At 39.6% G+C, this 26,033-nt stretch overlaps 2 protein-coding genes and 1 long non-coding RNA gene across 5 annotated transcripts in view; 2 read left to right on the forward strand and 1 right to left on the reverse strand.

Annotated features, from left to right (window-relative positions):
• The window catches only part of LOC129453070 (uncharacterized), a 206,855-nt gene that overhangs the window by 101,010 nt on the left and 79,812 nt on the right, over positions 1-26,033 (reverse strand). Inside the window, exons 1-2 of one of the 3 annotated variants that reach the window (XM_073865617.1) lie at positions 6,406-6,759; positions 4,942-5,019 (exon numbers count right to left, since the gene is read on the reverse strand). The exons of 1 other annotated variant lie outside the window; for it this stretch is intronic. In XM_073865617.1, coding sequence (XP_073721718.1) covers positions 4,942-4,987 — 46 coding nt within the window. In that variant the 5' untranslated portion in view covers positions 4,988-5,019; positions 6,406-6,759. Of the gene's footprint in view, positions 1-4,941; positions 5,020-6,405; positions 6,760-26,033 lie in introns of those variants that run through there. One more of the 3 variants, XM_073865614.1, reaches the window with a different exon arrangement.
• On the forward strand, positions 10,873-11,403 carry LOC129454301 (uncharacterized). The gene is made up of 3 exons (XR_008647815.2): positions 10,873-11,011; positions 11,128-11,204; positions 11,270-11,403. It is a non-coding gene; the product is annotated as an uncharacterized lncRNA (long non-coding RNA).
• LOC141349275 (solute carrier family 2, facilitated glucose transporter member 9-like) lies at positions 16,189-20,390 on the forward strand. The gene is made up of 11 exons (XM_073865611.1): positions 16,189-16,346; positions 16,637-16,797; positions 17,028-17,152; positions 17,295-17,440; positions 17,594-17,726; positions 18,062-18,249; positions 18,326-18,436; positions 18,885-18,986; positions 19,174-19,249; positions 19,769-19,896; positions 20,024-20,390. The coding sequence occupies exons 3-11, from the start codon at positions 17,080-17,082 to the stop codon at positions 20,264-20,266; spliced, it is 1,200 nt and encodes a 399-aa protein (XP_073721712.1). The 5' UTR covers positions 16,189-16,346; positions 16,637-16,797; positions 17,028-17,079; the 3' UTR covers positions 20,267-20,390.

A 26,033-nucleotide genomic window follows, 5' to 3' on the forward strand; every position in this document is an offset into this window, starting at 1 on the left:
GAATTACCGAAGTCGCTCAACGGGTTGGTGGACTTGGCGATCCGGGTTGACGCACGCCTCTCCACCGTTGCCAGAAGGAAGACTCAAGGTCCGTCCCTACGTCAAGCGGAGTCCACGGATCCGCCCATCGAAGTTTACGCCGGTGGTCTCTCAGATCCGGAACCCATGCAGGTGGGTCGAGCTCGGTTACCCCGGGAGGAGAGGAAGCGGCGGAGATCCCTGGGTCTCTGCATGTACTGTGGCGAGTCGGGTCACCAATGCCAGAGGTGCCCGGTAAAAGACCAAGCCCGATAGTAAGACAGAGGCTACTATCGGGCAGGATCTCCGCACAGAAGACCTCTACTACATCCACTCTCCTTCCGGTGAGACTACGGTGGTCCACTATGTCACACTCAAGGCACGCACTTCTGGATTCTGGGGCGGAGGGCAACTTCATCGACAGCTCACTAGCACGTAAGCTCAAGTTACCTTTCACTTCACTCACCCACCAGATTGCGCCCTTCGCCCTCAATGGACATCAGTTACCCACTATCAAGTACACCACAGCACCTATCACACTCATTACTTCCGGAAACCACACAGAGACTATTTCATTTTTTATTACTGACACTGCTCTCTCCCCCATAGTTCTTGGACATCCTTGGCTTCATTCCCATAACCCAAGAATTGACTGGAAACTGGGTTCTGTTACCAGCTGGAGCGAGGAGTGTCATAAGTCCTGTCTTGTCTCTGCTTGTGTTTCTGTGTCTGAGTCTGTGTTTCAGGGGAAAGCAGTGGATTTGTCTACCGTGCCCGCGGAGTACCACGACCTGAAGGAGGTGTTCAGTAAGTCGCGGGCTGATTATCGTCCCTATGACTGTGCGATAGACTTATTGCCAGGTACGTTTCCGCCTAAGGGCAAGTTATACTCTCTGTCCGTTCCGGAGATGGAGGCCATGGAGAAATATATTTCTGATTCTCTGGCAACGGGGTTCATTCGCCCTTCCTCATCTCCAGCGGGGGCGGGGTTCTTTTTTGTGGGGAAGAAGGACGGATCCTTGCGACCTTGTATTGACTACCGAGGGTTGAACAACATCACGGTAAAGAATACTTATCCTTTGCCGTTGATGTCTTCAGCTTTCGAGAGGTTGCAGGGAGCGTCCGTTTTCACTAAATTGGACTTACGTAATGCATATCATTTGGTTCGCATCAGGAAGGGGGATGAATGGAAGACTGCGTTTAACACCCCTCGTGGCCATTTTGAGTACTGCGTGATGCCTTTCGGTCTCACGAACTCGCCGGCAGTCTTCCAAGCACTCGTTAATGACGTGTTGCGAGACATGGTAGACCAGTTCATATATGTTTACCTGGATGACATATTGATTTTTTCTTCGTCTCTCCAGGAACATTTGCAACACGTACGACGAGTGCTTCTGCGGTTGTTAGAGAATGGGCTTTTTGTCAAGGCGGAAAAATGCGTTTTTCATGCACAGTCTGTTTCTTTTTTAGGACACATCATTTCGACTGAGGGTGTTCGCATGGATCCTGAGAAAGTTAAGGCTGTGGTAGATTGGCCATCCCCAGAGTCTCGCAAGGCCCTGCAGAGATTTCTGGGGTTCGCCAATTTTTACCGGCGTTTCATTCGCAATTTCAGCCAACTAGCCGCACCTCTGACCGCTTTGACTTCCCCTGGTTTGACGTTCAGGTGGTCAGACGCAGCTGAGGCTGCGTTTGCCAAACTGAAAAGCTGCTTTGTTTCAGCTCCCATTCTCGTTACCCCTGATCGTTCACGTCAATTCATAGTGGAGGTCAACGCGTCAGAGGTGGGGGTAGGAGCAGTGTTGTCCCAGCGCGCATCCTCAGACGGAAAGGTTCATCCTTGCGCGTATTATTCCCATCGTTTATCTCCTGCGGAAGTTAACTATGACATTGGCAATCGAGAGTTGTTGGCGGTCAAGCTAGCACTGGAAGAATGGCGTCACTGGCTTGAAGGGTCGGGTGTACCTTTCATTGTATGGACGGACCATAAGAATCTCGAATACATTAGAACTGCCAAAAGACTTAACTCCAGGCAGGCTCGGTGGGCATTGTTTTTCGGTCGTTTCGATTTTACACTTTCTTACCGGCCGGGTTCCAAAAACATCAAACCCGATGCTTTATCCCGTCTTTTTGAGCGTTCCGATCGTACTGCTACTCCCGAGCCCATTTTACCGGAGAAAATCATTATCTCCGCGCTCAGATGGGAGGTCGAATCGAAGGTTTTGACAGCCTTAGAAGGGGTAACGCCCCCGGCTCGCTGCCCACCGAACCGTTTATTTGTGCCGGAAGGGTTACGGTCAGACGTCCTCCAGTGGGGTCATGGTTCCAGTGTTGCTTGTCACCCAGGGATTAGTAGAACTAGGTTTCTAGTCAAGCAACGATTTTGGTGGCCTGGTATGGCTCGTGACGTCCACGACGTCACGAGCAGAGCTCTGCTCCAGGCAAGGTCACGCACCAAGGCCAAGGCCGATCGCCACCGGTCGAAGCCTCCCCGATACGTCGTCGGTCAAAGAGTGTGGCTTTCAACCCAGAATATTCCGATGCGTTCCGTCTCGAATAAACTTGCTCCCAAATTTATTGGCCCGTTTTCTGTTACCAAAATCATTAATCCGGTAACAGTGCGTCTTAGCCTTCCTCCTGCGTACAGGAGGGTTCACCCCGTCTTTCACGTTTCCAAAATTAAACCGGTGATTTTTTCCCGTCTTAATCCGCCTGTCCCGGTCCCCCCCCCCCCGCCTCGTATCGTTAATGGGGAAACCACGTATTCGGTCAATCGTATTCTGGACTCTAGACGGACGGGACGCGGTTTTCAGTACTTGGTGGATTGGGAAGGTTACGGTCCGGAGGAGAGAAGGTGGGTTCCTGCTCGGGACATACTGGATCACCGCCTTATTGATGAATTCAATCAGCAGGTAAAGCAGGCTGGGAACGCCGAGGGGCGTTCCTAGGGGAGGGGGTACTGTCACGGTAGGAAAATCCATTGTTTTCCTCCGTGTCATGTTTGTGTGTGTGTGTTGTTCACTTACCCCTGCCATGTGCTCGTTAGAGCAATCCCTGTCACCTGTGTGTTGATTGTCTCGCTCCAGCTGTTCATCATTACATCATCTCCATAAATACTCACCTGACTTTCTGTTCCCTGCCAGATTCTATTGTTTGCTCAGTCTCCGTGTTGCTTGGTTGTTCCGTGTACATTGGATTACGTGTTTCAGTTTGGATGTGTATTGTCGTCGTCGTCTTCGTGTGGATGTTCCGTGTCAGCTTGGATTTCACCACTGCTCACCACTCCACCAACGTCGCACTCAAAACACCAACTTCCACCATAGTCATCGTCACCATTGCCTTCAACAACACCGGACTGGATTACTTCCGCATTGACACTGAATACTCTCTCTTTGTTTACATTTAATAAACATTGTTATATTTTTCACCTGCGTTTGCTTCCGTCTCTTACAAGTCATTACAGTATACTATAATAAATAGTGGATTAAACATGGTTTTAGTTTACAATTCTAACTATTAACTGGTTGATTATTAGCATTAATATTACTGAGATGTTGACTGTTTTTTAGTAGGCCTACTTAAATAACACATATTAATGCCTGATTCTGCAAAACCTTATTCTACATCCTTAACCCTCCCCATTTATACAATTACTTAAATAAACAACTACTTTAGTATAAGCAGTAGTTAGAGTATATTGAGGCAAAAGTAGTTAATAGTTAATTAATAGAGAGAAATGATCCCTAAAGTGGGACCAGAATAATTGATGTACTTTTATATATTATTTCTTTGAGCCATTTCAAGCCTATCCTTGTATCATGTACTAAATAGGATTTAGAAAGTAATTTGTAATAATTACATACTTTTTGGAGAGAGTAATTTGTAAAGTAATTTAATTACATGATTGAAGATGTAATTAGTTACTAGTAATTAATTACTTTTTTGAGTAACTTACCCAAACTGCAACATAACAAATTTTGACAATGATACTTTAACTTCTCTTATCCAAAAATAGGCAAACATGTTTGCAGAAGGCTAATCCAGTAACTATAAAGCTACATAAGAATAACAATGTTTGACTTCATTGACAGAACAATTTCTCACCAGCTTATGAAAGCGTTTCTCTCTCTTTCTGTCTATCTGTCTGTCTGTGATCTCTCTCCACCCTCCTCTCTTCCTATTTGCACTGACAGTTATCACACATAAGGATATTTTAATGTAAGAGATTGGGGATTTACATTTTATAACGGTCTATCAATGTATTTCTGAGGTAAAATCATTGCGAATTTCAAATGCATATGGACAAAACATAAGCTACCTAACTAACTATATACTTTCTCACCTTCTTTTCTGACGTCTTTAAAAATATAAATCGTATATCCATCTATAAAAAAGTATATATGCGACAATGTATATGTTTTAAAGTTATTAAATGTACTTTAAATACAACCTTACAAATGACCAATGAGGCAGACTAGACCAGAGCACCACAGTAAGTTAGACGTTAGCCATGCAGATAATATATCAGTTGACACTATTTAACAGTATTTACATCACATAACTATAAATATACACTTACAGTAATAAAGAAGGCACTGTAATAATAAAGACACTGAAAATGCGTTAACTGTGGGGAGATTCAGCATATTATTTTGCCTTCAACACGCATCTTTTATTCATTTTCAGTTGAGTGGGGGACCGGAGAATTAAAGCTGAGTGCCGCCACCTAGCGTCCTGGATGAATTCATTTTACAGATCTGAAAAGATTCGGGGCTTTTGACAAAACATTCGGGGCTTGAGCCCCATAAGCCACCCCCCCCCCCCCCGCTCCGCCCCTGGGAACTAGCTTAAAATCTGACATACTTTTAACAAATATATAATAAATTGAAGTATTTCAGTATAACACAAAACTGTGTTTCATACCTTGAATGTGTAACAGCAGGATCAGTGATGAGAGTCTGAAGTTCATGATTTCTCTTTGTAGAAACTCACATATACCAGCTACAAAACATTAAACAAGAACTTTTCTTATTGATAAAAACACAATGTTAGTTTGACTGTGACTTTCTCAATCGGATGCAAAAATACGTTGTGCACATGCGCAGAACATTTGCGCTCCAAGTTCATGTATTATATTTATGAATCTCGTCACAGAAACACGCAACAACAACAGCATTAATGGGGTCACGCGCTGTACTAAATTCTGCAGCGTTTGTTTATACTTTTAAAACATTAGGCTGCTTAAAGCAATAAAATAAGCGTTGTGACTTTTGAAAAGTGTGTTTTCATTACCTTTATCGGAAAACTTCTTAAAAACAACTCCAACTCAGTTTTGACTTTTATACAGAGTAACCCCCCAGTCACATTAGCTACAAGCGACAGAGACAGAGCGACAGGCTACCATTCATTTTCAATAGAAGTGGCTGTTTGCCAGCGACAAGCGACGAGCTCGCCGCTGCGCGAGCAAGGCGGGGCCAAAATAGACAAGCAGGCTATTTTATGCAAATGCTGAGCGATGCGACAAAGCGACTGCCAATCGGAGTGAAGGAGCAGCGTGACGTAGGTCTGTGGTCGAGTCTGAGAAAATAATTCAAGATGGCGGCAAATGCGTATTTATGTATATATCTGATAAGTTTGGCATTTTATCTCATATATTTTGTTACTTTTATCGAGAAATAAATACTTTTAAATTCAAAAACACCGTTTTTGTAACTTAACAATACCTCTAAAGTGACTTTTGATACCGCTTTGAGAAACTAGCCAAGGAACGCCCATCAAGCGAGTGCGTGTCGCTCGGTGTCGTTCACTTTTGTAGCTAATGTGACTGTAGGGTAAAGCGTGAACTCCAACGAGAGATGCTGTCGCGTAGCGTTGCCAAGTCCTTTGCTTTTTTCGAGTTTAAATTTAGGAAAACTGTTTCCACCAGTTGTTTTTTTTCTGCGGGTTTAAGATTAAATTATTTCGTTGATAAGTTATTGATATTTTGGCTGTGTGAATAGTCATTGGGATGCTTTTGGGCTAGTTTTGGACGTCCAGTCGGATGGTTTTTAAATGTGAATTTGGCAACCCTGGCTGTGCGCTTGTGCAGATTTTCGGTTCGGATTCTACATATACATGTACATGTAGGACATTTTAACCATATTGCAATGTTTAGGGTGCATGCAAACGGTATCGTTGTAACCTTTAATCGTATTAATTTAGTCAGATTTACAAATTTTTGTGCATGTTAACATAGCCATTGTGAAAAAAATATCTAGCACTAGCAACCTCCCCAAATATATCTAGTTATCAGTAAATGGTCAGTGAGCTAAACCTTTAGGAAAATTTTAATTGTCAACTTCAGCTTAATTGTCAAACTAAACATTATAAAAGCTGTTTTAATTTTACCTTAGTAACTCTTTAACAAAAGTCTCGATGTTGGATGATCACGAGATGGTGCCTGCAGGGTCAGGGGAAAATCTGAGCTGGGTTCATCCCCGTTGCACAACGTTTATTAAACAGAAACAGATGATGTGTTGAACTGTGAACACCCTGTTGTGATGACGCAAGAGTTGCAACTACGGTAGCTGAGAGGCCATTCTTTGTCTTCTTTTTAAAATCTGAAGCCTGATGAAATCATTAAATGTGTGTTTAATACTGTAAAATACCCTCAATGTTACAGTCACTGACCTTACCGTCCAGAATGAAAGACAACATTCCAACTTGAACCCATTGAGCGAGCTGTCTCTTTACTACGGCGTGGTTTTATACATCTTGCCACTGATTGGGCCGACATTAGTAATGATTTCACTCAGTCATTAATTAAGTCACATGACATCTCGCAGTGTGACTGGGTTGCCTGTCCCAAACAGAGAAAATGTCCTGTGCATATGCTGGGATGTACAGCGCGTTTCTCAGCATCGCTTTGACGCGTCGTCCCGTGTAGTCAATCAAATATACCTCCGCGTCTCCTCTTTGCTTTGCGACCCCGTTACACCGAGTGCCGTCAGCCAATTCCAAGCAATGTGTGTTGGCCTGAAAACTGTTCCTCTGTCAAACCTCTGAAACTTCTCGATGTCCGTGATGATGTGGGAAGTTGCACCTGCATCCACCATTAGGCCTTTCCTCTTGGTAGTTTGTACCCGCATCTCAGCGTCGCTTGCCCGAAAAGCATACTCCTTGTCACTTGGCTCTGCGGAAACTTTTTGTGCATTGTCCCGCTGCCTTCCCCGTCTGCACGTTGCGTTGCGGTGACTGTTACTTTTACACTGACTGCACCACTGTTTAAGCTGACATGTTCTTGCTTTGTGGCCTCTTGTACCACACTTGAAACAAACAATGTTTGTACCAGCACCACAAACAGATGTACCCACAAAATCGTTTTTTCTTCCAGGCTGCGCTCCAGCTTTCATAACATTGTCCTCGGATACGGTTGTCCGCATATTTTCCATGTCTTCATAACTTCGAAGCCTCATCTTAAATTCTGCAGAACTCAATTAATCATCTCTCTGGGTAACATGAATGGCAAATGGCTTAAATGTCTCTGGAAGTCCTTTCAGAACCATTGCTATTAAAAGTCCATGACTCAGATTCTCACCTGCGTTCCTCAAAGCGGTGATTGCGGTCTCAGCCCTGATGACATAATCAGTAACACACTCACTGGGCGACTTTTGCAATGACGTTAGCTCTGTGTGTAAGCTAATCACTCTGGGCTTTCCTTTGCCAGCATAATATTCCCGAAGAATCTTCAATGCTGCTCTTCCATCGTCTGCTGCTTCCCTCATAACCAGCAACAAACTTTTGTCATCCAGGAACTGTATTAGCTCTGCATAGGCTTCGGCGTTTTTCGCCGTATCTTCCTCGTCTTCCTCAAAAGACTCGCTTAAAATAGTCTCTTTCAGTCCTTGTAAATAAAGATGACCCAAAAACTTTGTCTCCCGTAGCTCGTAGTTTTTTTCATCTCCGTCAAAGACTAATCGAGACCAGCGGCTCGTCGCGGTTTCTTTTTCTCTTCTTTTCATGTTAAAAGAATCAGGTACACGCTATCCGTCGCAACTTTTACCCGGCGTCTTAACACTCAAACGTTTCTACTTTAACTCCGCTCTGGGCCCATAACCTGTTAACAGATACGTTCAAATAAGACAAGAAGATACGTTTCACTATCAGCCACGCAGTCGTTCTGACTGGCGCATTTTTATTAAAACAAAAGAAACACCTGATTTCACTCAGTCATTAATTAGGTCACATGACATCTCGCAGTGTGACTGGGTTGCCTGTCCCAAACAGAGAAAATAAACAAAAATACAAATACAAATGAGAGCATACAATTTATAGATCTCAACACTGACACACCCACCAAACAAGAGAAAACGCTTCTAAAACCTGTTGCACGCCGTTTCTAGGAAACCCGGAAAACGCAGCAAAACGTTGCGCACCTGTGTGAGCTTGAACGTGCCCCTGGGTATCTCCCATCCATTTCATATCCGTTTTCACGAGTTCGCATTAACATGTAATCGATAGGGAATGAGATAAAGCATATTTGGCGTGCTGTCCGAGGAGAGGGCTCCGAGCTCGGAATTTTAGCCCGAACCCAGAGTACTCCCCTCTCTTTAACTGTGATGAATGAATCTAGATGAGAGTGAGGTGATGGGGTGGAGGAGGGATGCTGCAAAAAATCTGTCACGGGACAGAGGTGAGGGACTGCCATTTATAGGCACCTCTTTGCACTGATTGGTTGGATCACATGACCATGCTCCTCCCGAACTTAGTTAAATAAACTTCATTTAAAATGAAAAAAACGGAAAACGATCAACCAGTTGTATTTTCATTTATCATTTCCATTTATAAAATGAAAAAAGAAAACTAGGAATTGATTGGCTACATTTTTCTATTTTGTTTCTCAGTTCTTACTGAGAAAAGTCTTAGGCACGTCCACATTATAACTATATAGGCTACATTTACTATAACTTTATGCTAATTATCTCACGCGTGTATGTATTACATATTTCCTGTAATAAAAACTTTTGTTTAAATGTCATTGAATGTGTAAATATGCTGTTCTTGATGCATTTACACAGCGGGTAACAGCAGATGTCCTCAATGCTGCACTTCACGTAACTCCAAACAGTGAATCTAGTAATTTGTGTATCTAATATCTTATCTTTTGGCGTAGTCAATGTAATAGAATAAAAAACTGAGAGTTTTTAGCAGCTATAGTGCTGGAGCTGGAAGGCAGGTGAAGTTCTGCACACCCTTCAAACAGAAGGGGATAGAGTGACCTCTGCTGGTTGAGCTTCCACAAAGCAAGAAGGCCTAATGTTACAAAACTAAAATGTGAATTAAATAATAGAAACTTATAAATAAATAGGCTACCTGCTATCCTAAACTACATATAAAATGAGTGCACTTAATCTGAAGTCACCAATTCTCTTACAAATGTTTAATTTTTATTTCAGTTAACTAAAGTGTTTTTTCACACCCAGTGCTACTTTAGTTGTACTAAATACATTATATATAGTTCAGTTTTAGTCTACAATCACCTAACTATAGTGACTTTTATTTTGAAAGTGTTACCGATTTTATTTTCGCTTTCACAAAAGGAATAGACCACGTGACTTCTGTTTTTGGTTTATAAATGAAAAAACGAATTGACTGAAGTTCAAAGACTCTTCATTCTTTGTTTAATAAGGAATAACTAGCATTCAGTGGAGTTAAAGTGCCAGTAACATAACAATTTTAAGCATCCTATCACTATTTATAAGTCCCGGACAACAGGTTTAAATGCATGCAAGGTCAAAAAACACTGTAATTTTCTCAAAATATAAATTTAAAATTACCCCATTTCTCAGAGATCCCCAAACGATTCGTGTGAAGCCATTCAACGACTCAGCCTGCCTATACCCCACCTTTCAGTAGCCTACTCTGCTCTGATTGGTCAACTGACAGAGTGTCTTTGCACACAATGCACAGATCACAGATCAGTCTCACAGACCACAGATCGGTGGCACAGACCAACAACAGTGCAACATGTATTGACCTCGTGCTAACATGATTTACTGAGAAGACATTGTCAACATCAATACACATCATTCATCATTAATCCAAGCAATAAAAACGACGATTGAAACTAACATTTTACACTCAGTAAAGCATTTATCTAAACTAACCGGGTCATAGCAAAACCGTAAATAAGCATGCATTAGCCGTTTGCTAATGTGACTCTCTGACAGTAAATTAACAGTTTAAACACACAACATCATTCATTATTAATCCAAACAATACAAACGACGATTGAAACTAACAATTTTACACTCATTTAAGCATTTATCTAAACTAACCGGGTCATAGCAAAACTGCTATCGGGGCTCTGACAGTATATAAGTTAGAGTTTAAACAACGATATCATCCAAGCAATAAAAACGACTATAGACATTTTACACTCATTTAAGCAAGTATCTATAATCATACTTACAGGTTGTGGTTAGGAGATGCATGTTGTTCCAAATAAAGTGGGTACTGAACCATCTTTCATTGCCAAACGTCTAAATCCCTCCGTTAAAAATTAATTTTAACCACTGATTCTTCACAGCCAGACACGTTTAGAATATCCCTCCTTGAAAAAGTCTCCTTTGGTAGTGAAAACAACAAAAGCTGAAAACAGCGTGAGCTGATGTTTATGTCACAAGCCAGGGGCTGGCTACTAGTGGTTAAGCCACGCCCCTTCTAAACTTCCACCTCGAGGAGGTCCCCAAAACCAACCCAATGACCAGACAACAACGAGGACAGGTAAGTATAAAATATTCTTTATTTATTTAAATAGTTAAAATGTACGGGGACTTGGGGGAAAGGGAAATTAAAACTAAAATCAGGCTCTGCCCTCCAGGGGGGCCACGGCCGAATGAGTGACAGAGGGTGGGGGGGTTGCGTCGGGGAACTGACTCCCGCCTCTGGTTCCCTCTGCCCGTGGCGCGCTCCTCTTCCTTCCTGGAGGCAGAATAAATCACAATGAGTGTTGGTATGGACTTTTCCTGTCAGTGTACCTTTATTCAGCGCACGGCGGTTCGCCGCCTATTCCCCACAGCACCTTGCTCGTTGACTCACTCTCCTTTCCTATTCTCTCCCTCTCCACAGACTCCAGCTGGGACACGAGGACACAGTGAATCGGTTTCGAGGGGTTCTCTCACCTCCGCGCTGGTTACAGCTCCCGGGTAGGTATGGCTCTTTTCACAGCTCAGTATCTCGGCACTCACACTGACTCTCTTTCTCTCCACAGACGACTGCTGGGATACAGGGATACAGTGAATCGATTTCAAGGTTTTCTCTCACCTCTGCGCTGGTTACAGCTTCTGGGTAGGTATGGCTCTCTTCACAGCACAATATCTCGGTGTCCACGTTGGCTCTCTTTCTCTCCACAGACGACTGCTGGGATACAGGGATACAGTGAATCAATTTCAAGGTTTTCCTCCACCTCTGCGCTGGTTACAGCTTCTGGGTAGGTATGGCTCTCTCCACAGCGCAATATCTCAGTGTTCACGCTGGCTCTCTTTCTCTCCACAGACGACTGCTGGGATACAGGGATACAGTGAATCGATTTCAAGGTTTTCTCTCACCTCTACGCTGGTTACAGCTTCTGGGTAGGTATGGCTCTCTTCACAGCGCAATATCTCAGTGTTCACGCTGGCTCTCTTTCTCTCCACAGACGACTGCTGGGATACAGGGATACAGTGAATCGATTTCAAGGTCTTCTCTCACCTCTGTGCTGGTTACAGCTTCTGGGTAGGTATGGCTCTCTTCACGGCTCTCACGACTCACTCACTTCCCTATTAATCAGCAGACAAAACAGGTTATACGGTAGCTTACAGGGTGGCGGGCTTACGCTGGCTGGCTATGCAATGCGTCGATTGAACAGTGGTTTGCAATGGGACGCCGGGGACAAAGACCCTCTCGGCGAACTCGTTGGTTGACAGATGGGCGAGAACGTCACGCCGGCACACCGGGTCAAGCGCTGCCCTTTCCTCGAGATCCGTTGGTCGATCGAAAACTGGACCGGGGCGCCCTTTCGTCGAGACCTCGGGCCGGCGGATCTCTTTCGCCTCTACTCTGTGATGATGAAAAAAAGACACAAGTAAGGTAACAATAGTAGATGTGATACTCACGCACACCGCCAATCGCACAGTTCTTCACCGCCACTCTGTGATACTGTTAGACTGAAAACACACTACAGCATAATCGTACAGGTGTTCTCTAGCGCCGTTTTTCCTCTTCGTCGTCCCGGGACGAGTGACTGAAGGCGGGGTTACGTCAGACAAGACACAGCACTCTCACTGCAATACACAGCACCACTTCAAGTGAAAATTTCTACATCCAAAGACTCACCCACCACGCTCAGTGCACACAATAGACACCCGTCTTCTTCCACTTCGCTCTGGGCGAGAATAGGGAGATGGTAGACGGCCTAGTATTTGTTTGTTGTCGTCACTGTAGCTGCTTCCACACAAGAACCCTTCGGCTCACCCACCACGCTGGTACAGGGGTAGGGCCACTCACTCTCTCTTGAAAACACTCAAAACGATGTATAGGTCAAGTACATACAAAACACCTACTTCAAGGGATTTGGTTACTCACAATTTCTGTCTTCCTTCGTCCTAGGTTGACTTCACGCTGTAATAACTCCAGATGCATAGACAGGGCGTTTTCCAGCCACCAACACCACTTTTCCACAGGTGTATACTCACAACAGTAAGTTTTCCTCTTCCTCCGTTTCTCTCATCCAACGTCAGTATCCGTCTAGTATTCCACCTATAAGGTCGTCGATATCCTCATTAGTATCGATCTACGATCCAAACAAGAGAGAGAGAGAGCAATACAGCGATCCAAATAGCGTATCCGGCGAGCCCAACTCGGCGCTACGATACACATCAACACACAGCGGATAACATCCGCCAAGACTGTGGTTTAAGTTGTTCTTAAATACTCTCCTGGTGTTGCTCTCGTCCAATCACCCGGCGCTCCTCTTAATAACTCCCAGCTGTGTGTAATTTGGCTGATTACAGCGTTCGCGACGCTACCGGATGTCCGGTGTTTTCTCTTACCGGTCCGGGTGGAAACATCCGGGCGGAACCAAACTTTCCCAATTTTTGGTTCCGCCTAAAAGATCGTCACTCCTGTGACATCTACACACACTAGCTAGCTGTGGGCGGGTCATAGTTTTCGTTTCTCCCGCAGGCAAGGCTGTAGGCGGAGATTAGTATCTCATGTGACGTGGATAAGTTCGTGTGACGTGGATAATATCAGGAAGAAGACTCACTCCCTATAACGACTCGTTTCAGCGATTCAGAGTCAACTCCCTGCTTTAGAAGCCAATAACTTTATTAATCGTGCACTTTTTGGTTCAACTACTTTACACATTGTTTACATTGATGGACAGCTACACGACACACTGCAATAAAGGTTAGTTTCGATTTTGGATCTGTGTGGCTCTTTAATTTTACCTCGAGAGATTTAATAAATTAATGATTTAATATACTGATTACTGCATATCTATTTCGTTTTTACTTGTGTTATATCACTCTGTTATTATCTGTTGGGCTGAAAATAGGCTTGCGGGCAAACAAATCTCACATAATTTATGCATTTATAGCATTTTCCAATAGCATCTTTAATGTGAAGCAAGTAATTTAAAGGAAGAACTCTGTTAGCATGAATAATCCAGCATGTGAGACAGTAATTGATTCTTTACAAAAGCTGCCTGATTTTACAGACATTACTCAACACTGAGAGTCATATGACCTAAACTGTTTAACCTAAAAACAGCACATGGACACAACTCAACTCCAGTCCTTCTCTATTAAAATCACTTTCTTCAAATATAAAACAAAACAAATCATACATGACATGCTAACAGTTTATTTAGTGTACTTGATGCAGATTATAATTAATGTATAAACATGCATCTGTGATATTCAAGACCCCTTTTACTAAATATTGATGTTTGTACAGTGAAGCATCAGCACAGAGTCATGTGAGGACCAGTAAAGGATGCCAGAAGCAGTTTAATACGATGATGCCACAAACAGAACACAAAACTCTTATTTTAATAAAGTCAAAGGTCACAGAGCAAATGAACGTTTTAAATCATTTCCATAATGAAAATGAATATGAATATTTATTGCCCTTAATTTATACTCATAACTAGCCTGACGTTGCCATACTCAATTCTAGTCAGAATTTGAGTCTGATACCGCTCCATTGAGCTATAATTATGAGGCGTGTCTCAACCGAAAAATGCCTCTGCACTCAATTGGATAGACCTACGACCAATCAGAGCAACCGAGTGTGTAACGTATGTTGAAATTACGTCTTTGCAGCCTGACCGAACTGGTAGTTATTCGCTACAATGACACTAACATTGTGATTATACCGAGTTAGCGAATGTACATCAACGCCTATTATGTTTACAACATTTCGTTTATATCACAACATGAAGTATTTACTAAGTCATAGAGTAAGACTATCTCTTACCATTTGTACGTTAGGTGAACTTCATCCACGGCGATAGCCATTACGTTTGCTTGAAAATATTGGAGCCTAGCATGTCCCTCCACTTATTTAGCAACCACGATTCCGGGCTTCCGAAAAGAAGCTGGCAACGACCGCTAATTATATCCATCTCGTCGTGCACACTGAGTTGGATCGCCGTGATAACGTTAGCCATTTCAGTTGCAACCAATTTTTGCCGAATAGGACATCAACAAATGCCCTGCTCGCGTTTCTCTGTTCCTCTTTTAAAATCAATGCTCTGTCGATATCTTTTAGTACAGACTCAATGTCAGAATCCACACATCTGAACTCTACAGCGGCAGCCATTCAACACACGCGCTCTTTGGTGACGTGGTTCATTACGTTACTGTTGATTATCTGTCCATCATCGTATAAAGCCCGCCCTGACAATTTGATTGGTTCGACCAGCATTTGTCCTAAAATAGTAGCTCCTCAACGCAGAAACCCCAGACCCATCTTCCCGTTTACAAAATCTTGTGGGCGGGGCTAAGATGGGCTGGCACCCAGGCTAACTCATAACATAAACCGATTTAAAAGTATTTCCCTGATCATGATGCAAAGATGATAGAATAAAGAGCACTTATTGTTCTGTTATACACATAACTAATGGTTTAGTGATTTAAAAGAGTTTGCAGTCATAAAACAATAAATGTGAAAACAGAAACATTAGTGTTCATTTATCGTCTCCCACATGAGTTTAAATCAATGATATAAATCAGTCATTTGTTCTTTATTTCTATCATCTCTATACAGTATATACAGCATTGATCATTTTTTCATTATGTTAACATACAGAATGTGACTTACAGTCATGTGAAACAGAAAGTACATCATAGTTTTATATATCAGGACATTAAAGTCATCTGGTACTTGCAGCTCTTAAAAAATTAAATATTAAATAGTTTTTTTTTCTCGTTTCATAAATGATACTCACTTTTCCTTAATCTTGATTATTTTATTATATTACTTTATTCTTGTCCAAATGTTATATCAATTAAACGTCAAACGAATACTCATATCTTGAATAGTACTCAAGCATTCGTTCAAGTGGATATAATGTGAATAAAGTGTTAAATCATGCGAGTGTTAGCATGTGACAGTGCGTTTAACATTTTGTACTCTTCATAAGTCAGGATCTCTCTCTCATCGGTGTTAAATGGGCAAAGCTCCACCATAGACAGCGCACCTTCTTCCCCAAATAATCAGCAATGGGATTTTTCTAGCTAAAAGTTTAATGTAATACACAACACCCGCTTGCTGTTTTAGTTTTATTTGTACATTCAGTCCTACAAATGGCAGAGGAGGTTTTGAAAGATCCTAACAGGACATGTACAAGGTTATGTAGCTTTAATTTAGGTTTAATGTATACTTTTCTCTTGAGAGGTTTGTCTCTTAAACAGCAATAGACTGTTTCATGTTATATTAAATATAAGAAATATAAAGGAATATGTCATGTTTTTCATCAAACCTATTTTGTTGGCATTCAGAAATCTTTATGTCCACTCAAAGTTTAAGAAGATAAAGGCACTGTTCACCAAAAAACAAAAGATTTGGTTTAGTACAAGAAAGAAAGCCCTATAGGAGTGATTAGTGTGGTGATAATAAAATATATTTTTAATTGTTAGATAAACAATCTCTTTAATGAATGTTATTTGAAGTGCTTGAATGATTATTTGTCACTTTTTTAACAGCATCTTACCTTGTCCCTGTTGGCAGTAGCGTTGCTCTCGTGATTGGGAAGCTCTCTGCTTTATGGTTATAATCTGGCTGTGGTTAATTCTCCTGCGCTAGTAAGTGACCTAAATATGAATAATATGTGTGAAACTAATACTGTTTTGTATAACGGGACTTGCTGTTTGGACTCTGGAACCACCTAAAATACTGATCTCATCATTTAAATGAACTTTTATATTATTAATTTAATATTTGAATATTATGATGTTAGACTACATAGAAAGAAATAAAAGAGATGTTCAACCATTATCGGCAATGGCAAGACATTTTGTGTTTGTTTGCTCACAGAGGAAAAAACTCCTCAGTATAAATTATGATGTTTTTCATTGTTCTTGTTCTTTATTAGTACATTAAGGACTTTTATAACCAAACCATTGTGAGACGTTATGGGTCAGGAGTGGATGAAGAGCATCTTACGCTTTTCTATTCAATCACTGTGTCTATATTTGCCATTGGAGGCTTGCTGGGCTCTCTCACAGTAGGAATACAGGTTACCACATTTGGAAGGTAGAAAACGAAGCTTCAGATCCCAGAATTAATTTATTTAATAATATTTTGTAATGAAAGATAAAAAATCTAATAGTGTAATGTTAGAAATAAATGCGTACAGGTTAAGCTCTTTATCACGGTTATTAAAGACTAATTTCTTCAATCTCAAATGTGTACAAAATATATTTACATGCATGTAATAAGACACTTTAATCCAAAGCAACTTTGTGTGTTTGTCTAATTTGTAGGAAAGAGACGCTGATACGCAGCACAGTTCTGGTGTTTGTAGGTGGAGGGTTGATGGGCTTCAGTCGGTTATGTGGCTCACCAGAAATGATTATTATTGGTCGCTTCATTACAGGAATACATTCAGGTAAAGCGATGTCCTAAAAAAATTACAATCTTTTCAAAATGTGCCTTGCATTTCTCGTGCTATTAGTAATCTTATGTTGTGATGTCTCTTCATGCATTTATCTGCTTTACTGATGTGTCTTCTGTCTGTTGTGCTGTTGTAGGGATATCTCTCAGCGTGGTGCCCATGTTTCTTGGAGAAATTGCTCCAAAGAATCTCCGTGGACTTCTGGGACTCATGCCCAGCATTTTCATCTGTTTGGGTGTATTTATTGCTCAGGTTCTGGGGCTTCATGAGATCTTAGGCAAGGTGAGTCTTGATTGAAAATCCTCAATCCTTTACTGAAATCATTTAAAAGTATTTTTGTATTAAAAACTGCTGTTCATTTTTAGTTGATGTATTTACTAATATGAACTTTATTGTAAAGTGTTGTTGTATTTTTGATCTGGTGTCTTCACACAGGAAGAGTTCTGGCCTCTGTTACTCTCTCTTGTCATATTGCCCACATTCATACAGCTCGTCTTCTTGTCATGGTTCCCAGAGAGTCCAAGATATCTTTTGATAGAAAAGCAGAACATTCATGCCACAATCACAGGTGAAGACTTTTATATTCAAAGATTGTGACATCCTGGTCTGTGTCTTCTGTGGTTTTAGTACCTTGTTTCGTCTTGTTCTTGTGTTTGTTTGTTGGTATTTTTAATTGGTTCTTGTCTTAAATACGTGTAAGCTTTGTCTGTGCACATTGTGTTATTTTGTACCAACCCTGTCTTTGTGTCTTCTGTTTGTTAAAGATGCTCCTTGTTCCTGGTGAATAAGCAGATCAATAAGTATCATAATCTGTGTTTTGATTCTCTGTCATTATATGATATCATGTGATCTTGTCGTCTGATTCTCTTGTGTTATGATGCTTTTCTGTCCTGCTTGATTTAGCATTGAAGTGGTATCGTGTTAAGTGTAACATCCAGGCTGAGGTGGAGGAGATGCAGGAAGAGCAGCGAACTTTGACCTCAGTGAAGACGGTCTCAGTATTACAGCTCTTCAAGGATTCGTCCGTGCGCTGGCAACTTATCACCATCATTGTGGTCAATGCGGGAATGCAGCTGTCGGGAATCGATGCGGTGTGAATGTTGTGTGAAAAAGACAATAATGTTGTTGTAGATAAAAACAGGACTGATTTGACTTCTCTATTTTTAGATCTGGTTCTACACCAATTCAATCTTTGAGAATGCCGGCATTCCTGCTCATCAGATGCAGTATACAACAGTAGGCACAGGAGCTATAGAAGTCATCGCTGGACTCATAGGTGTAAGATTACATTGAATGTTAAAACAGTTTAAGATCTCGTGCATTATCATGATTTAATCACGAGTAAGCGGTGCTCTTGGGCATGATTGATCTAACTATAGGCTGACAATATATGAAGAAACTCAATTTATACTCTCCAGATTGTGTTTTTACAGTAAAAACTGATATTGTATGCAGGTATAATATATAGAAGAGTAATACCAAAGTTTACAAATAAATTAAAAATAATTGCATGACAAGTCATAAAAATATATAATTTTATAACAGATATTTAATTAATCTTTTACTACAACAGATTTTGCTTTATAAACATTTTAGGCCAAACTGCTTTCATAACTTAACAGAAAATGTTTTTATATTTTTGTTTGTTTGTTGTTTTCTTCATTGTAAATATGAACATAAACTCATTGTGTTTAAAGCGTCTAACAGTGTTTTTCTGAATCTTCAGTGCTTCACTATTGAGCGTGTTGGCAGGAGGCCGCTAATGATTGCTGGTTTTAGTTTTATGTGCATTTGTTGTGCTGGAATTACTTTTTCACTTCAGTTACAGGTAATTCTGATGATTTCTGAACTCTTTGTTGGTTATACACTATTTACCTTTACTTTTAAGTTGTCTTTACTTTAATTGTAATCATAAATATAATTTCCTTGAAACAGATTTAGACAAAGATGTTTTTTATGTAAAGTTGTATGCTAGAGATTTATAGTGACTTGTGTTTGTGTTTTTCTGTTGTCAGACTCATGTGTCCTTCATGCATTATATCAGTGTGATCTGTGTGGTTGGGATTATTGCTGGATTCTGTATAGGGCCTGGTGAGGACGTCACATTGGGTCTCATCATTACACATTGTTTGCCTGCTCATTTACTAGATTTATCTCTGAAGAGTAGTCATAAAATGTCTAAAAGATCAAGTTTGAGCTTTCTTAATGAAGCTGTTATGTTTACAGATATTGCACTAAATGGGCTCACAGAATTTCCTCTATGATCAGACAAGCGACACATTTTACTGATTTATGAGCTCAAAAAATACCCTCTGCTAAATATAACTTTATATATAACTTCATGTTTAAACAAAGAAAAGACAAACAAGAGATAATTGCACAGTTTGGGTGTTTATTACTTTTTCAAACCCCAAAAGATCTCTAATTAAAAGTTTAATTTATTAAATTGAGCAACTAGTGCCACCTAGGGGCAGATTAGTATCACAGGTCTCTGCTATTTAAAGATGAATGTCCTGCTTTAAAATGAATGTGAGGTGTAACCCATAATAATAAAGCCTTTTATAACTCACTTTTCAATACAATTAAAACCCAAATACATCTTGTGTGCAGCCGGTGTCTCATTATTGTTGACAGGAGAGCTCTTTAAACAGTCTCATCGACCTGCTGCCTACATTGTAGGAGGATTTCTTAACTGGATATCAAACTTCACTGTGGGCTTTGTATTTCCATTCCTACAGGTAAGACTTCCTCAGGGAACATGAAGATATATGATATATTTACATATATGAGATACAATGAGATTATTTAATTGATCTATTTAATCACTTTCATATTTATCTGATATATTGTTCAATGTTTTTCCAGATGTCAGCTGGTGCTTTCTGTTATCTGGTGTTTTGTGGTGTTTGTGTTGGTGTGGCGCTCTATGTCTACTTCGTTGTCCCTGAGACAAAGAACAAAACTTTTGTGGAGATCAGTCAGATGTTTGCCTTAAAAAATAGGCGTGAAATTGAAAAAGAGCCCCTGGCTATCGCTGACCAACTCAGTCTTAAAAAGATGAATGGATATGGAAGTGTTGTGACTGCAGATCTGGAGAAATCGTCTTGATGTTGTACGCTGTGATCTGATGCTGCTAAATACTGCTGCTCACAGTGCCATCAAAATCTGAGATTATTTTTGTTATGCCTTTAACTATATTATTGTTTAATATAGTTTTTAATTTAATTTACATTAAAAAAATATTCAATAATCTTACTTAAAGCTGTTGAGTGTCATTGCTTTCTATATTATAATACTTCTCTTAACATGCAAAGACAAGTAAATAATAAATTAATTGTAATGCAGGCCTTATATGACAGTATTCACTTAGCTGAAAGTTCATGTTATTTATGTGTGTTTTTTTCCAGTAGATGGCAGAACATTTTCACCAGACTGGTTTAATGCAAAAATGCAAATCTTTACAGTGAATTATATTATTCATTTAGCTGACGCTTTTATCCAAAGCGACTTACAATTGCTGAATATGTCAGAGGTCACACGCCTCTGGAGCAACTAGGGGTTAAGTGTCTTGCTCAGTGACACAAGGTTGTGTCACAGTGGATTCGAACCCGAGTCTCTCACATCAAAGGTGACTGTCTTATCCACTGCGCCATCACCACCCACCATTAGACTTAAAATTTTACTATTTCATTAAAAACATGAAAAAAAAGAAGAAATTACGGAAAAAAATATACCTTAATGGTGGATTAAAAAAAATAAAACAGTGATATTACAGGTCAAATTATATATACAAAATGTACTTATGAAACATTTATAATATAGGAGTAAACGGTTCAGTGTAAATGAACAGCACAATAAATAAGATGTGAAATACATGAAAGTCTTCCTATCAACAAATAGCCAAAACTCGGCTTTGTTTCATCTTCTCCATTCATCGGCCTATAGTTTGTCAAAAACACTAAAAATCACAAATCAACATGGACAATTTAATGTTTCAATCTTGTAGATTTTCTACTAAGTCCTGAATGAAACCTAAGTGCACTGAAGAGTATAACTATAGCAAAGTTTTTACAGGATTTATGTATTGTGATGTTACAGTTGATCTGACACTGACACAAGACTGTTGAATGATAAACTCAATACTTCAATGAATAATTCATCTATTTGAACATTAGATTATTTACACTGAGCTGTCATTAATATGTCACTGTATATGACATCACTGCATCACTGATGTCACTGCTGAGAGACTGTTGCTAGGTGATGATGTCATAAAGAGAGTTGTGACATCACTCCAGTAGTTCTGATGGACAGACAGCTGATCTACTCACAGACCTGCAACATCTAACAATGACAAACACACAGAAAGAGATAATGTTATAAAATCTGAGCATTAGTTTATTTAACATACAGATATACAGATTTTCTCACCTCTATTTGTTTGTCATCAGTTTTGTTTTTAGATGAGTTCAATTTATTCATTCTGATGAAAAACCTGTAGGGTCAAAATTCACACTCTTACAATCTGAATTCATATCAGAATATTCACTGTATGTTATGCAGTTTTGAGTTGTACTTGATATTTTTACTTACCAGATCCATACAGCTCCTATAATGAGAAACTGAGGCAGAAACACCAACAGAGAGACAAACACTGAACTGTCCATTTCTTCATTGTTTCTGTCAGTTGTTTCGTTGATTTTGTCCATTGAATCTGAAGAAAGACAAACCCCAAAAAATTCAGAACATAACTTTACTCTTAATCTTAAATGACAAAGACTCATGATGTTAAAATCAATAAATCTATCAGAATGCAGGTATGAGAGGCTGTACTACATTATGAATATCATCACAACTGAAGAGCAATGACCTTTAACCCGTGACTTACAGACTGACACAATATTAATGATCACCTATGAGTGCTGCACAGTGAAAGTAGCTCAGTGATGATGTCATAGCTGAGAATAAACCAATCAGCATCAAGGACTGAAACTATATCTTATATAATTTCTTCAGATGTATGATGAGATGTTGTGTTACCTCTTACAGTACAGGAATACTCTTGTAGCTCCTCACTGTTGATTGAGTCCAGGTACAGCTTGTTTAATAATCTCAATCCATCTGTTACCTGTTGTCCATTCTTATACCAGATGTAAGTATGGTTGTTATCCAGAGTGCATTCAGTTGAACAGCTTAATATCACTTTTTCTCCATCTATTACAGGGTCTGGACTGCTTCTCACTCGTGTATCTGAGATTTAATATAACAGAGTTCATGTCAACTACTTTTCTTAGTTATGCCTGAAATGTTTGATTCAGCTCAATTCAGTATGATGTGAACAATGGCAAGATAACGCAGTCAAACACACACATACAGATAAAATATATAAAGTGAACACAGCTTAAATTGCTTTAAAAAAAATCATCTGTCAAACACACGAGTGCAACATAAATATACAGTCAACATTTGAAGTGGATCAAAACCTTTTTGTCTAAAAACAACTTTGATTAACTTTTTTGATCAACGTCAAATGTTGATTAGTGTATTTGTTTTAAATCTGAAGACTTCTGTGATGAGTGTCCTCAACATCAACATAAAGTCTTAATCAACTTTGCAAGTTTGTCATAAATCGCACACTTAGAGAGAACGTGTAACAACTCATAAAACCAGTTTATACCAGCTTCAGTTTTAATACTGGATTAGACTGGTAAGTGCTGGTTTGCTGCTTGCCTGGCTGCTTGACCAACATATTTACACTATTTACCAGCATCCGATCAACCATGCTTACACGCTGGTAAACTGCATAGTCCAACTAATGAAGATACAGCAGCATCATATATGCAGTACAAAACACATCATATTATTTTCAACATGGACAACCGTAAAAAAGTGTAAAATTCACAACATAAACATCATACAGTGTTCAGACGAGATGACATTTCAGATGATTTACTAAAATGATTGATAGCATTGATATTTGAATATTTAAAATGTAATCTACTCATCGTTTAACAAAAGATAAAAAAATTGTAAGGACCCTAAAACAGTAGCATAAATATATTCATCAAATCTGATCAGTGAAAGCAACTTTACAGAGAGTTTATTATGAGCAGTTACCTGTAACAATAAGATGGACTCCATGTGAACCAGAAACTTCATCTGATGTGTTAGTGATGAACCTGAACTTATAATATCCAGAATCACTCGTGTTGACGTCTTTGATTCTCAGTGTGTTTCCCAGATACTCCACACGACCAGAAAACTGATGATCCTCATGCAGATCTCTGAATGCCCCATAACTACTGTAATGCCAGTATGTTTCCTCTACTGTATATCCAGTGGGATGTGAGTATGAAGAGTTAATATCTACTGTTGATCCCACTAAAGCACAAACTCTTCTAGAGGTGTAAGTCACACCCCAACAGCTACTGTTAGAAAGACCTGAAAGAGTCACAAAATACTGCTGTAACATTCACAATCAATTACAAACACACTCATACTGTATATGAATCAACAAGAAAACTGCAAAGTTTGTTCTTCCATTTTAATTTAAATATTTTATAAATGTCAGACTCACACACAGATGAAGAGGGCAATGAAACAGACTCAGAGCAGGAATAACTGTCAGTGTTTTCACTGGATGACACAAATATGCTTTGACTATTTTTAAAAAGTTGTCCATTCTTGAACCAGTAATTATTTTCAGATGTTAAAGGGCAGGAGGAATCACAGCTCAGGTTTACTCGCTGTCCTGTAGATTCAGGAGTCATCTTTACCTGTACACCTAAATAATCAAAACCTTACATTAGATGAGAAATGAAAAGAGTTTAACTGGACTGATGAGAATGTAAATGTACCTGTGACTGTTAGATTGACTGTGACTGAGCTGAGATGTTTAACTCCATCCTTCATAATGAACATGAGCTGATATTCTCCACTGTCTCTATCTCTCAGATCATCTATTCTGAGCTCTGAGTAATCTTTAGTGATCCTCTGATCCACTCGTCCTGAGTAATCTGAATCTAAAGTCAAATCTTCAGGTTCATCTTTGTTTCTCCAGTTTGTTCTCTGTTTCTGACTGAACCAGAACCCAGTTTTGATGTTGATGTTTGAGTAAAAGCACCTCACTGTCTCCCGTCTCCCCCTCACAGTACAAATATTCTGTTCATCACAGGTTACATTAAAGTTATCCAATGTTAGGGACCCTGAAAATAAATATGAAATATTATTGACATTCGTAACACAGTATAATGTAAATTTAATGTAAAATCCTGCACTAGAGAACAATTATGTAAATTAATTTGAATAAACCTAAGTTTATTTATGAGTTTTTCTTTTTAATCTGACCTACTTGATCTCAAGTTAGCTGATGTATTAATAATATTAACAAATTCAACTTTATTGTAAAATGTTACCAACTATCTAAACTCATAGGTGCCAATGTTTTATCTCAAGATGCACACCAGTATTTTTGTGTGTAAGGTATGTTTGTAAAAGTTACGTAAATGTCTTAATATAACTAAAGCCTAGTCCTGGATTAATCTAAACCCTGTCTGGGAAACTGACCCAACAGCGTTACCTAAGTCATTACATTACTCTCCAAATGAGTTGCTGATATAAATCACAACCAGGAATCCCTGATAGAAGAGAAAATATAGGAATGTATTACTCTGAGAGAGAGAGAGAGAGAGAGAGAGAGAGAGAGAGAGAGAGAGAGAGAGAGAGAGAGAGAGATGCAGGCTTTGCATGTACAGATACAGTACAAGGTTTATTGGGTACAAAAGAAAACCCAGTTGGTGCCTAAAACACCTAAAGCCACCAACAAAGACAGATGAAAACAGAATAAGACTACACAAAACTATGACAGGAAGTACTTGAATGCTTAACAGTAAACTTGACGATAACTTACTAGACTAGCAGAGTACACATGTGTAAGAACACCAACCCCTTCAATACAATACAAATTTGCATCCGATCAATCGTATTGATTTAGGTGTTTGAAGGCTTTTATTTGTTATATTTTTTGGCCAGTTTTGTCTTAATTCAATAGTGTTTTTAGGGGAGGACAGGAAAGTACAGGGAGGAGAGAGGGGTATGAGATCGGCAAATAACCACGAGCCGGGAATCAAACTCGGGTCACCAAAAGTGCAAAAGCACCACATGTTGGAGCGCTGCCCACTACACCATCAGCTCCAACTACATGAAGCCTTTTCAATACGATTACAAACGGACGTATCTAGTGGTGTCTCTCTTTCTTTCTCTGTTCTCTATACTATCAGGTCATATCTCATACACGTTTGAAACAGTTAATTGTATTATTTACCATTTCATGCATTTATAGTTTAACCAATTCAAGTTTTATTTCAGTGTTGTTATCTCTACTTACACTGTCAGAAATATTATGTCCTAATAAGTATTTACATGCCTCAGATGTATTAATATGTGCCTTTGAGATACTTATATGCACTGTTTAGGTAGAAATAAAGTTTACTTTTGAAAGGGCACTGCCCCGGTGACAGCTGTACATTTTCTTGTTTGAATAATTAAAGTTTGTACTGACTCTTGTCTTATATCACTGTCTTAATGCAGTAAACAACACTGATGCTTTTCCCAAATGTCCAACAACCACAAAACTGTCGTCTACTCAAAAGTGTTCATACCTTGAATGTGTAACAGCAGGATCAATGATGAGAGTCTGAAGTTCATGATGCAGTTTTGTAGAAAGTCACATAAGACCCAAAACTCTTTTCTTATTCCTGAGAAAAAAACAAAACATCATTGTGACGCTCAATTCATCAGACAGTTATTACAGTAAAATAAAACACAACTAACATGATTGTTTTTTGTAACATAATACATATACATGTGTATACAT

The sequence above is a fragment of the Misgurnus anguillicaudatus genome, unplaced genomic scaffold, assembly GCF_027580225.2.
Source record: "Misgurnus anguillicaudatus unplaced genomic scaffold, ASM2758022v2 HiC_scaffold_32, whole genome shotgun sequence".
In the NCBI taxonomy this organism is placed as follows: Eukaryota; Metazoa; Chordata; class Actinopteri; order Cypriniformes; family Cobitidae; genus Misgurnus; species Misgurnus anguillicaudatus.

Excerpts from the sequence above, each read along its gene's own strand:
- LOC141349275 (XM_073865611.1), top strand. The coding sequence starts at position 17,080 with ATGGGCTTCAGTCGGTTATGTGGCTCACCAGAAATGATTATTATTGGT. Across the intron at positions 17,727-18,061 it reads CATTCATGCCACAATCACAG|CATTGAAGTGGTATCGTGTT; the intron begins GTGAAGACTTTT and ends TGCTTGATTTAG. Across the intron at positions 18,987-19,173 it reads CTTTTTCACTTCAGTTACAG|ACTCATGTGTCCTTCATGCA; the intron begins GTAATTCTGATG and ends TTCTGTTGTCAG.